Source organism: Periophthalmus magnuspinnatus, chromosome 5 (assembly GCF_009829125.3).
Source record: "Periophthalmus magnuspinnatus isolate fPerMag1 chromosome 5, fPerMag1.2.pri, whole genome shotgun sequence".
Classification (NCBI taxonomy): domain Eukaryota; kingdom Metazoa; phylum Chordata; class Actinopteri; order Gobiiformes; family Gobiidae; genus Periophthalmus; species Periophthalmus magnuspinnatus.
In genome coordinates, this window is record NC_047130.1 from 22,003,044 (window position 1) to 22,015,986 (window position 12,943).

Here is a 12,943-nt window from a genome sequence, read left to right on the forward strand (position 1 = left end):
AAGCCGCTCACTTCCTTCAAAACCTGAATCTGAAATGTGTCACGGCCGCAGCTACATGCAAACTCCAAATCTGATCAGATTGTTCTCAAGTTATAAGATCATTCAAACGATAGCAACATCGTCTGGTTTCTTTCTGATCATGGGCCTCTGATCACTCACTTTGGAGTTTGTATGTACTTTAAAACATCTTAAAGATCTAGAAATCCAGTGGTGGAATGTACCAAAGTAAAAGTAGTACAGTACTGTACTTAAGCATACATTTTAAAGTGGATGCTGTTTACTTTTACTACATTTGAGAGCAGGTATCTGTACTTTCTGCCCCACTACGTTTTTGAACAGGGCTGAAAAGTTAAAATATTTTTTATTATTGTCTGAGACTTGCTGAAAAGGCTTTATTTTTTTTTTAACATATTTGTAGTTTGTGTATGCAGAAATACATAAAAAAAAAAACTCTACTCATTTGTTTCTGTTGAATAAAATTTAGCACAAATCTTTATCAAAATCACTACATTTGAAGCTTCATTAGATCTCAAAATCTGCTAGAAATACTCTTAGTTTTTACTCTTTAAGTACATTTTTAACGGGTACCTTGAATAGATATTTTCATGCTATACATTTTACTTGAGTATTTCTCTGCTTTGGCATCTGTATTTGCTTAAGTAACAAAATTGAGTGTTTCTTCCGCCACTGCAGAAATCAGATAGTCCTAACAATAACAATAATAATAATAATAATAATAATAATAATAATAATAATAATAATAATAATAATAATAATAATAATAATAATAATAATAATAATAATAATAATAATAATAATAATCCGATTTTGTTGTTCATGTAAACAAAGTGATTCTCCAGACAAGCTGTGCCCCACCTGTTTTTTCATGACCAGTAATTAACATATCACATCAATCTCAATTAGTTTGTACAACATAACTCCTCCTTGGCACACAAAGATACTTCTTGCCAATAAACATTTATGTAATTTATACCTTGCACACAACATTTTCTGTATTAAATATAAGAGAAAAATGAAACAGAAAATAAAACATAAGTAAAATGTTTGCATAAGTTTATCGCGTTTCAAGGAATAAACCGACCAAACAGTCCATTTTGCTTCTTCCACCTTTAGCTTACATATATTTAGTCTTCATTGTGATCTTTGTAGTACAGTAAACCAGGATAATCCTCCGTCAGTAACTTGAACTCCGAGTGAATGGAATTTTCTTCTTTAGTTTTGTGCAAGCTCAGACTTGACATTTTATTGCAAAATTAAAGAGAGGAAGAGAAAGAGACAGAGGTATATGGAAAAAACCTATAGAGTTACTGGGTGGTGCCACAGTGTTACTCACAATATTACACACGGTATTTCATAGAGATGGAAGGCAGATAAAAATGAACATTCTCAAGCTGCTTCTTTTAGTTGTAATAGAGCTAGTTACAAGTCTAGTCATTAACAGAAATCAACAGGTTCAACATACTAACCACTCCTTTGAAGACTGTTAAAAAAAACAGTTTGAGACGGGAATTAAAGAACCAATTTTTTGTCAGGAATGGGGGCCTTAGACATTATCTATCTCCTATTTATAAGTCCATCCTCAGACCCAAATCAAAACTAAGAAAACAATAGTGCTCGCCAGTGTGCTATAGGTGTGAGAGCAGACATTAAGGGCCTGAATGATTATGCTAAGTATGACTCAGGCACAAACAAATAGGTGTGTCAGCGTAGTTAGCTCCTCTCTTCAGACAGACATAAGGCAGTGTCCAGCAGTAATCTGACCAGAACTGAAGAAGAGGCTTAGAGGAACAGTGCTTGCTTGTTTTCTGTGAATGTTGGTTAATCTGTCTGTTATTGACCAATGTCTGTTTCACTGTTGGATTTTCTAACTTTCTGTTGGGTAAATCAGTGATCCTGTTAAGCCCAAAGAGGCGACTGCTGTTGTGAGTTTAGGCTTTACAAAAACACATTGAATTGAAGATAAAAATATTGATTAAGTTAAATATAATATGATAACAGCGATGATAAATACATGGCAGGAACAAAACTGACCTGCTTATTTGAAGGGTAGGTATCGTTTTAATGGTATGAAACAAATACAAACATTTTGAAGTGGCTTTTTTGAATGAAACATGGATATTGTTCAAACTGAGACACACACTTTAGAAATCCAACACAAAAGAGATAAAAATTAAGTTTTATCATAAGCATAATAATAATCATATATAATATCATAATAATCACATTTGGAGGAGCTGATTCTCACCCCAGCTGCTTCACACTCGGCAGCAAACTCAGCCGAATGCAGCCAAGGATTATCATAATGAAAAACTCAAAAGAACATTAGGGCTTTGTGCTGCTACTACTATCCTACTACTACTGTTACTACTACTACTTCTACTACACCACAATAGAACAGTAGAGTAACTGCAAATGTATTTGTCTTATATGTTATATTTATACTATAAACACTTCCTTTTTGGCCTACTTTTTCTACTGTTTACTGGTATTCTACTGGTGCAGACCTAAACAAATATGTCAACAAGTAATCACAAGTGTATGGGATAAAAATGTATTGATTTTAGCAAATACGTGAATAAACAAGTTTTCCAGTGTTACTACTACTACTGCTGCAACCACACAACCCAACTATTACAAACACTCTCACTGCAAAACTACTACTGCTACTGCACTGTATTTATTTACACTGATAAATGCAGCTGTACAGTCTTTGGATATGGATTGTGAGTTTTAGTTCAAGTTTAAGTGTTTCAAGGCCACAAAAGGATCATGATAAATGTTTACAATTCTCATTTATCAGAGACTTGTCCAGCTGAAGGTTGTGGAGCAAAACGGCCTTGGATAAGTTCAGGGTGAAGAGACAAAAACAGTCAGTCATTTGGGTGAAAGAAAGAGAGAAAGAGGGAGAGAGAGAGAGAGAGAGAGAGGGAGAGGGAGAGAGGGAGAGAGAGAGAGAGAGGGAGAGATAAAAAGAAAGAGAGAAGGAGAGAGAGAGAAGGAGAGAGAGAAAGAGGGGAGAGATAAAAAGAAAGAGAGAAGAAGAGAATGACAGAGAAGGAGAGAGAGAAGGAGAGAGATAAAAAGAAAGAGAGAAGGAGAGAGATACAAAGAAAGAGAGAAGGGGAGAGAGGAGAGAGAAAGAGAGAAGCAGAGAAGGAGAGAGAGAGAAAGAAACAGGGAAGAAGAGAGAGAGAGAAGGAGAGAGAGAGAGAAAGAAATGGGAAGAAGACAGAGAGAAAGAGAGGAGAGAGAGAGAAAAAGAAAGAGAGAAGGAGAGAGAGCGAGAGAGAAAGAGAGAGAAAGAGATTTTTTTCCTTTCCTTTACTGTGCTTTACTTTAAGATATATTTCCATATTAGACCATATAAATGAATGCCAATTATGGACAATTATGGACATTTTTCTGACTACTCTTGACCTGGTTTAGTCCTGGTTTGGGCGGAGTTTAGCCTGGTGTAGACTTGGTTTAGTCTAGTTCTGGTTTAGTTCAGGTCTAGTCCAGGTTTAGTTTCAATTTTAATTTTGATGTGTGAAGGTTTCCTTTAATAGTCACAACTGAGTTTATTACTACAATTTTAATCTACAACCTACTTTGTTTTTAGGATATAATGCATGGGTCACGGCATTCAGTAAACTTATACTGATAAATACAACCTCAGTGTTAGCGTCACTACTTCCTGTCCAATTTATCTCTATGATTCACACTAAAATCAATAAATATTTAAAGAACTCAAATAAAATGAATACTTCAGTAGAGGACACTTCTATGTTTAGAAAGAGAGACGTTTGTGTCTCAGTGCTAATGCTAATGCTAATTGAGGCATAATAAATATAAAAAACACAAACTGAAGTATTCTACCTATAAAAATAATTGGGCAGTGTTTATTTTAATGAATTTGAATTTAATTGGTTGTTTATTTTATGTTTTATTTTGAGTTTTTTGTTAGCGTTGAGACACAGTGAGCTAGCTAGCATGCTACTGTGCTCAGATTTCGTAAACTAACTCAAATTATGAATTGTAGGCTACAATTTGTGGATTTACATTTTGAAAATATCCTCCTACGCTCATCTGAAAGTTTGACACAACGACAACAAAGTGATTTATATAATTGTAGCCTATTCAGATTAAAATGTTTTACGTATGCAGTGTGATAAATTAAAACCTGTATCTGAAATTATACCCAACAAATACATTCCTCCAATTCCTCTTCCTTTATAACCTGTAAAGTATTAGTCATTAAATAGCTGTACAGTACAACTATCAATTATGTGTTTAACTTGACGAGTTACTTGGCTAATGTTAAACCCGTAGACTGTATAAAGACATCTATTACTGTACATACCGTCTATGATTGAGCCAGACTTTGTCCTTGTTGTCAGTACCAACAGGAAATAGGATGTGTAAAGGTGAAGTCTTGACAGTAAAAACCCTTCAGACCGGTTGAACCACTGGACATTTCCTTGCCGGATTAGGTTTTTCTCAGTAACACTTATTGTAAATTAGAGCTGGGGTGTATTCAAGCAAACATTAGTTCATTGCATTGGAACGAGAAACTATTGTAATCAGAAAATACCCTGTTCTGCCCTGTGATGTCACATGTTAATACCATAGACTGCGTTCCAAATAGGAATTGACCCTGGCTCCAATTCACTTTACATCAGAAAACTGTCACCCCTCTGTCTGTAAATGCTGCTGTCAAGTTCGTCGTTTTGGTCTTTAAATGTTCGTATTGACCTAATGTGTCTGTAACTCAAGATACGAACATTAATAAGAGACCAATCAGCTGACTTCTTTCCCATACACCTTCACTAGAATCATTTGGATCATTTCCGCCCTGGTATTGCCCATCTCTACTGAACTAAAGGTAAAAAGTAACTTGAAAACTACCACTACATGACATCACAAGGTGGAAAAGAGCATTTTGAGCTTTGGAGATGGACAGACTAATAACCAGGTTTACTCAAACATGTGCGAACGAAACGAAACACAACTCTGGGTATGTTTTTGAGGGGTTAACCACATTGGCTTGAAGCTCACGAGAAGCCATGTTATGTACAAAACAAAATGTTCTTCCTAACTTTTTCCGGCAACGCAAATGGGTGAGAGTGCACATAAATGATCGGATCAAATTACTTGAGACTATGATCATCTTTAACCTTAGGTCTTGTGTATAAATAAACTCATAAATACGAAGAGATTTTTTACAGCTTCTCATCGACTCACTTCTGATGTGTTATATAATTAAAATTGTTGTAATAATTTGGCATGAGTTAGTTCACATTGTCAGCCATTTAAACTGAATGTTGCAGGGTTAAGACGTAATAGGGAAATTTTGTCCTCTGCGTTTGGCCCATCTTCAATGCTCCTGAGGAAACCTGTCAGGAGTGCCCAGGGACCCATCTCCAGATCAATAGTTAGGCTTGGTCAGGGCTACTTTAGCTGGAGGATTTCATCTATTGTACATGTTTTTGGTTGATGGTGGAAACTACAGTGCCCGGAGGTGTCTGATTTGTCTGTTATTAATGTTCATATCTTGAGTTACGGACAAAATAGCAGACTAAAAATATCCGGATCATGCAGAGTGGGTTAATATTAACATTATAAGACCAAATTGATGAGTCTGACAGCAGCAGGGACAGAAAGAGGAGCGACAGTTTTTCAATGGAAAGTGAATTGGAGCCGGGAGACACTTAGAAGACACTTTTAAAGATTTACATTTTAATAAGTGTCTAACAACCCCTCATCCCGCTCATACTGTTGTGATCACTCTGTGTAGGAACAGACACAACCTTGACATTTCTCTTTGTAAAGCGTACGTGACTCGTATAAAAAGTCTGTAATCGCTCAAATCTGGGTCTTCTTTCTTTTATTGGGCCAAACACAACAGGCGGCCATCTTCAATCTAGGTCAGCACAATCAGGGCTTTTTTGTGGTGAGAGTTCAAATGGGTCCGTACAGCCCAGGGTTATTGATAGGGCTCTGTGTCAAAGGGAAACACGATCTGTACTTGCATAATATGACTTTTTTTTATCGAGTACTGCACCGCTATGAGGAGGGATACAGGTGCGGCCAAATAAAAGGAATCAAAAAATCTTTTAAATTGTTACTCTGGAAAATTGTAATCATATACAGTTGTAAATATGTTGAAGCTTGTTAAGTTGAGGGCTATACAAAATTGGCAAGGATAGACAAGTGTTTGCATATCAGCCTTGAAAGTGACCAAGAGGCAGGCAACATGTTCACAATTTGAAGCTGTAAAACTGTGGCTTCTTGAAGCTACAGCAACTGCAGCCAACCATTTTACACTTTGGAAATGGCAACTGGCTTGATGGGAGCCACAATCTCAGATAAGGTTATGCGTTCCCATTTGTTAATCATGAATCAGAGGTCAGTTAAAAAAAAACGTGTGATCTCTTCCCTGAATCCTTCTTCAACCCTACACACATTTGGACAGCTCCTCTTTTTGGAAACAGTGATAACCTGATCAATTATATCAGTAAATATTTAATGAACTTTAAAAAGTGTTATGCAACGCTCTGGAATGTTCTAGTGTTTTCGACTTTGCCCCAATGTGCGTTAAATAGTAGTAGAATTAAAATATGGAGAAAACATGTAACATTTTGCACCTTGAGTGAACACGTCTAAAACATGCATTTTATCCTCTACTGAATCTGGTGAAACTTTGATAATTAGTTATCTATCTATTGGTGCATGTGTGAAGAAACAAATGTCCACAGTGGTATAGTCTGAAAACTTGTAATTGAGTTTTACAATTCAAGATTATTTCATTTTTTTCTTTTCTGTTTTTATAAAAAGACTTTTATTGGGCCAAACACAACAGGCGGCCATCTTGAATCAGTTGTCAAGGGTTAGTGATGAGGTCAAATACCGTATCATTTTTATTTGTTCTTTCTTTATATAAAAAACAAACAAATAAACAAACAAACAAACAAACAAACAAACTGCTTGGCTAATTTAGGTTTTGATTCACAGAACGGGGGATAAAGAGCGGGGAGGGACATTTTTAATTAATTGCCAGAGTCTGAAATTGAACTGATACCATAGAGCAGGGTCGTACATATTTGTTTTAATTTTGCTTCTGTTTAATGTTTTTTTAATTTATTTTTTTATGAGAGTCCCAATGCAGACCTCCCACTCCCCAGACACTTCCTCCTGAATGTCTCTGAACCGAAGGCTAAAGCCGTTTTTGATCCTATATTTTATTATCAATAGAGAGCACCAGTCTTTTTTGCATGTCCTCTCTGATTGTTATGTACTTCAAACAATTACTTTGTCAAACATAACGTGGCTACATAGATCAACAATGTCATCCTTTGAAAACCAGAAGGCGCGGCTTAAACACAAGGAAGAACAATGTAAGTCAAGGAAGTCATATGAGTCCGGTAAATTTACTCCTTGCCCACTTCTTTTAAAGGTCATTGCAAAAAAATAATAATAATAAAATCAGTGATGCATACAGATCTTTAAAAATGCTTTGGAAATGACTGACTGAAAAGGAAGTCTAAAAGGTCTAACATTTTACACAATATTGCTACAACTCAGTTTTGCAATAACAGTGTGGTATTAATGACTGCAAAGGTACTCTGGGGACACAAGACTACACTCTTGATGGTTCTTTCTAGAAAATATCAATGGTATGGCTATAGCATTTTAAACACTCAGGCCCTTTGTTAACTATACCCCAGTGATCATTTGGAAAACAGTAATAGAGTTAATACAATTATACAGAAATGCCATTGAAGAACTGAATCCAGACACTCATCTCTTCCTTCTTCCTTCTTTTAAACTTTGGAATAATAAAAGTAATTAAAGAGTCCTGCCTTGCAAAAGGGGAACTCTGGCTCTATCATCCTTCCAAGAAATATTTCACCATTATCGAAACCACTGGCAACTTCAGAAGCTGAATTGGGGAATTTTTGACACACCTCTTTCAGCACACCACAATTAAAGCCAGGCGAGGACATATAAAACTTTAACTGGAGAAAATCTCTGGAAAGTTGCATTTACAATAAAAATAATAAAACAATGAAATGGCTTTATTTGAAAATTATGTGCAAGTATGTTTCTTTCTCAAATGTATTAGGTGTATTTTTAGAGGTATTGAAAATATAGAAAAGAAACAAAATGCCCAGTTGTTATTAGACATCATATTCACATTCTCTGTAGTCTGTACATATATGAAAATATTTAGTAAAATCCGTGCCCAATACAATCTATAGTCTATCCCTGTGTTATTCTGTTCTGTTTTTGTCTGGTGGATTTTGGGATTGTTTTTCCAAAGAAATCAGCTCTCTGCATGAAATTATACCTAGATTTGTAATAAGGATCATATGTCTGTAAAACAAGTGAAATAAATGAAAAACCTCTCTGTTGTTCTAACTTCGAATTACTGTATTACCTATTTACCTTTAAAATATCAGTAACTTGTGCACTGCTGCCACCTGGTGTTAGAGTCCCATAAGTAGCTGTTACAATAATAGTTATTTTACTGTATAGCATTGAACCGCTCACCTAAATATAGATAATAATGTAAATATAAGTATACAATGAAATATAATCGACTACATCTGAAGAAACATACATTCAATAAAATAATTACATATTTAAAATTTAAAAACTGTCTTGGTACTGTCTCTTTAAGAGCTGACGTCACCTCTCGCCGCCCAACCACGGCGCGTAAACCGAACTCTGTTGTTGTTAGCCGCTACAGCTAACAACAACGAACTTCAAACTTTTACACTTTACATTTTATTTAATTGTTTATATGAATATACAGCTTGGCTCCGCTTTAGTACGGACTTTTGTGTCGCTGGGTTTGGACTGTGATTACTGTAAAGATGACCTCTGCTCTGGTGAGTACAGTAAGCAAACGTTCAACTAAACGTTTTTACACCGTTGTTACAGATAAAACAAACTTAAAGTGAATAATCAGAAGTGTTTGCGTTTTAGTAGCATTGAAACAAAACTACTGCGACAAGGTGGATTTCATATAGCTATAGCTAGTTTATCATAATGTCTTGCTTTGCCTATAATGTTTCACAGTATAGCATTAAACTTAGCTATTTCCATGGTGACAAGCAGTATGCGCCACCAGGCCAAGTTACAGGTCAGATCTGTGGTGAGACACCCAGGCCAGAAAAACAAAAATCCCTAGGCTGTAACTGAATAAATGCAAGATACATATAATGCCATTCTATGGAACACAAAAGGCAAAGCAATAGTATCTCTATGGAGACAAGTAAGTGGTGCCACTTTAACTCATCGACTATGAAATGTGCTCTGTTGAGGTGATGGTGATACCCAGTTAGTTGTAAATGCAGTGCACTACTGGCGAAGATTTTTGAGTCTTGTTTCAGTGTTTTATATTGTATGAAATGTGTCATTGTAGTCTGATGTAAGATAATACTACCTATGAACAGAATACTTGAGGTCTGCACATAATAAACCTTTGATACACCTGTAGTAACCTTAAAGATCCGCTACATAGAAACTTACATTTATAGGTTTCATATTTTTTTCTATAATTGCAAGTCATAGATAGGTTTACTTGTCTTCACTTTTCTGTTGTTCATCTATCTTCTTATATCTAAGGATTGTGCTGGCCATTGCAGTTTTTCTTTTTACAATTTGTTGTGTACAATTTTAGATCAACTTTAGATTGTCATCTCATTACCATTTCTCAACCATCTATTCTCATCTCCATGTGTCTACTTTTATTTAGTTTTGTGATAACTTAGGCTGACATCAAGACATCATAGAATGTTTAAGGTTTTTTGTTTTTTTTAAATGGCCCCTCTGGTGTACCTTTTAGGGAGGCATTTGACTCTTCCTAATATGACTTGTGTCTAATGTACAACTAATTAACAGGATGACACAATGAATATATTTATTTTATTGATATAAAAGTAGATATACATGTATTTAAAAAAAAACAAAAACACTTTTCAACCTGTGCGAAATATACAACAATGCTGCTTTTATTTTGATTGTGCCACTCAACAAGCTGACACTATGAAAATATTTATTTTCGTATTAAAGTATATTAAAACACTTTGAACATGTGCAAAATATACAACAATGCTCTATTTTGTATTTACAATATCTGTGAAGAAATCCTTAGCTTTCCACACCAAATTTATCAAATCTGTTCAAGATGATGCCTAGCTCTAGCTCCACAGTCCCCATGGCCTCGGTGTGGAGCCTGTATCTGTCCGCCCCGCTGTAGATCGTGTCCGGACTGCGGAGCTGAGGACCTCCGCCGACAAACGTGTGGGCCAGCTGCTCCTGCCAAGTCCCGAGCGGCTTCCAGGTCACGCATTTAACCCGGTGATGTCCCGGGCTGGAGGGGACGTGGCAATAACCGTATCCAAACAACTGGCAGCGCCCAAACGAGTCCTGGTGCCACACTTGGAGGTGGATCTTCGGCCAGCCCTGCAGTCCCTTGGTCGCGAAGTGTAAATCAATGGGATGGCTCCAGTACGCCATTTCACCGATGTGAGGGTTGTCCACTTGGGTCTGTCCCTCCTTTAGACCGGATAAAAGTCTCCACGCACCGCCTGTATGAACGCCCCATTTACAAAACAGGCTGTTCTGCGGGAAACCACTAGCGCCCACTATTTGGCCGATAACGTGGAGTTCTGCCATGTTAAAACACACCCAAACAAACGCGCACCAAGATCTTCATTCAAATCTAATCACAGGTGGATTAGCATTAGCCGTTAGCTTCTTCGCGTCTCCTTGGCAACGGGAGTTCGCGTTCTTCACATTACGCCCTCGTGGTTGTCCATACAAGCCGACTTTTCCCCTTTTGCTGTTAAAATGTCATTAGGAAACGGGCAAACAGGCGTCAGTCTAGCTGGATACTGAAATGCACCCAAATGTGTCAGAGATATGTTTGTCGATTTGTTTAGCATTAGCTGTTAGCCTTGCAGTTCTACTTCAGGTTTCCTAGGTAACGCAGCTTACGTTCTCCACGCTTTTCACGCTCCGTTACAAAATCAAGGTTGTCGTTATGTAAAAAAAAGATGATAAAGGCTATTTTTGTTTTACTAAGTTAGCTATAATGTTTTTTTTCTCCCCAGTTGGTTGTTAGTTGGTTCAGCAGGATGAAAGGATGCAGGGATTCCCGGTTAACAGCTGCGCGTGACGTACTTCCTTTACGGCATTGCTGACCTGAAAAAAACAACAACTTGGAAATAACAATTACCTCGATATTGGAGAAATACATAAAAATAATAATAATAACTTGTGGTATTGAAGAGAGTTTATAGATTAAATATTTGGTATTTGTTTAAGTGAAAAAATATTAGACTACTGACAAGTTGTTCAAGGTGACCTCAGCTTGCTGCATGCATAAATTATTTATTTCATAACTCATGATAGCTGTATATAACTGTATGATAACAAGAATCAATTTAACTATTTTCTAACTTAACTCAACATACACTAAATAACAGCAATCTTCATAAAATGTTCATAATTTTGTGTTCATTTTGTTTTGCACAGTCTGATCCCACCCTGGAGAGGCATTTTAGGGGCCACAGGGACACAGTGACAAGTGTAGACTTCAGCGCCACTATGAAACAAATTGGTAAACTTTCAAATGTTTTTTTCCCCCCTCATGATAGATGTAACGTATCCCCCTTTTATTATTATTATTACTAATATTATTATTGTTATCCACAGTTTATAAATGTTTGCCTTTATTCTTCCAGCCACAGGCTCCGCTGACTCCTGTGTGATGATATGGAACATGAAGCCTCAGAGTCGAGCCTATCGTTTTGATGGGCACAAAGAGGCTGTGACATCAGTACAGTTTTCTCCATCAGGACATCTGGTAGCTTCTGCGTCTCGAGACAAGAGTGTACGACTATGGGTGCCCAGCCTGTAGGTGTTGACTAAATTTTGAACTAAATTGTACCTTAAACCATTGCTGCTAAATATGAGAAAAGCAAGCAATTTTATTCAGTTATTTGATTCGCAATTGTTCACTGTGCCTAAATAACTCGCTTATTCTATAGTAAAAGGAAAAAATTCCCAAAATGTTTGACTTTTTTAAACACTTTTTTCAGATAATCATTATGTTCAAAATGGAAAAACCTTGTAATTTATTTATTTCCTTTTGATAAAGGTAGCTTGATCCAGACGTTGCAATATTATAATTTAGTGATATACACTCTGCATTGTAATCCTCATAAAACAAGACCTTTGTGTGATAGATAGAAACAAAATCCTACACATTTACATTTGACAAAGTAATCACAGAAAGAAATAAAAAAGTTTATTTTTGTGTTATTAGGAAAGCCGAATCCACAGTGTTCAAAGCTCACACGGCCACAGTCCGAAGTGTGAGTTTTTCTGGAGATGGACAGAATCTGGTCACAGCCTCAGACGACAAAACAGTCAAAGTTTGGACAGTTCACCGACAAAAGTTTCTTTTCTCTCTAAATCAACACATTAACTGGGTCCGCTGTGCCAGGTATTGATTTTATGTTTAATTTATCAGTTTATTTTTTTTTTTTTTCTCATCTGAGTACTCACCACAGTAAAATTAAATTAACTTATGAGCATAAAGCATTTATATCTGCTATGTCTTTGCCTTCATATACCACAAAACCACATCACTTTTCATACCAAAACCTACTGTACATTTAATACCAAAATAATTCAATTTTGCTTTTGAATTTAGTAAGTTCACTCATCAGTGTATAAAGCAATTAAATATTTTGTAGGTTTTCTCCAGATGACCGCTTGATTGTTTCAACCAGTGATGATAAAACAATAAAATTATGGGACAAAAACAGCAGAGAATGCATTCACTCCTTTTATGAATATGCTGGGTAAGTTAACAGTTTACCAGTTTAAAGGTATTTACTTTTTTATAGAAATGATTGATTTGATA

At 36.2% G+C, this 12,943-nt stretch overlaps 2 protein-coding genes across 2 annotated transcripts in view; one reads left to right on the forward strand and one right to left on the reverse strand.

The window, feature by feature from the left end:
• Positions 1-8,713: 8,713 nt before the first annotated feature.
• poc1a (POC1 centriolar protein A) overlaps positions 8,714-12,943 on the forward strand; it is a 39,875-nt gene continuing 35,645 nt past the window's right edge. Inside the window, 5 exon segments of the mRNA XM_055221702.1 lie at positions 8,714-8,894; positions 11,548-11,632; positions 11,757-11,928; positions 12,341-12,520; positions 12,774-12,881. Of these exon segments, the coding sequence (XP_055077677.1) occupies positions 8,880-8,894; positions 11,548-11,632; positions 11,757-11,928; positions 12,341-12,520; positions 12,774-12,881 (560 nt within the window). The 5' untranslated portion in view covers positions 8,714-8,879.
• Positions 10,141-10,937, reverse strand: b9d2 (B9 domain containing 2). Its single transcript, XM_033967135.2, has one exon. The coding sequence runs from the start codon at positions 10,684-10,686 to the stop codon at positions 10,159-10,161; it is 528 nt and encodes a 175-aa protein (XP_033823026.1). The 5' UTR covers positions 10,687-10,937; the 3' UTR covers positions 10,141-10,158.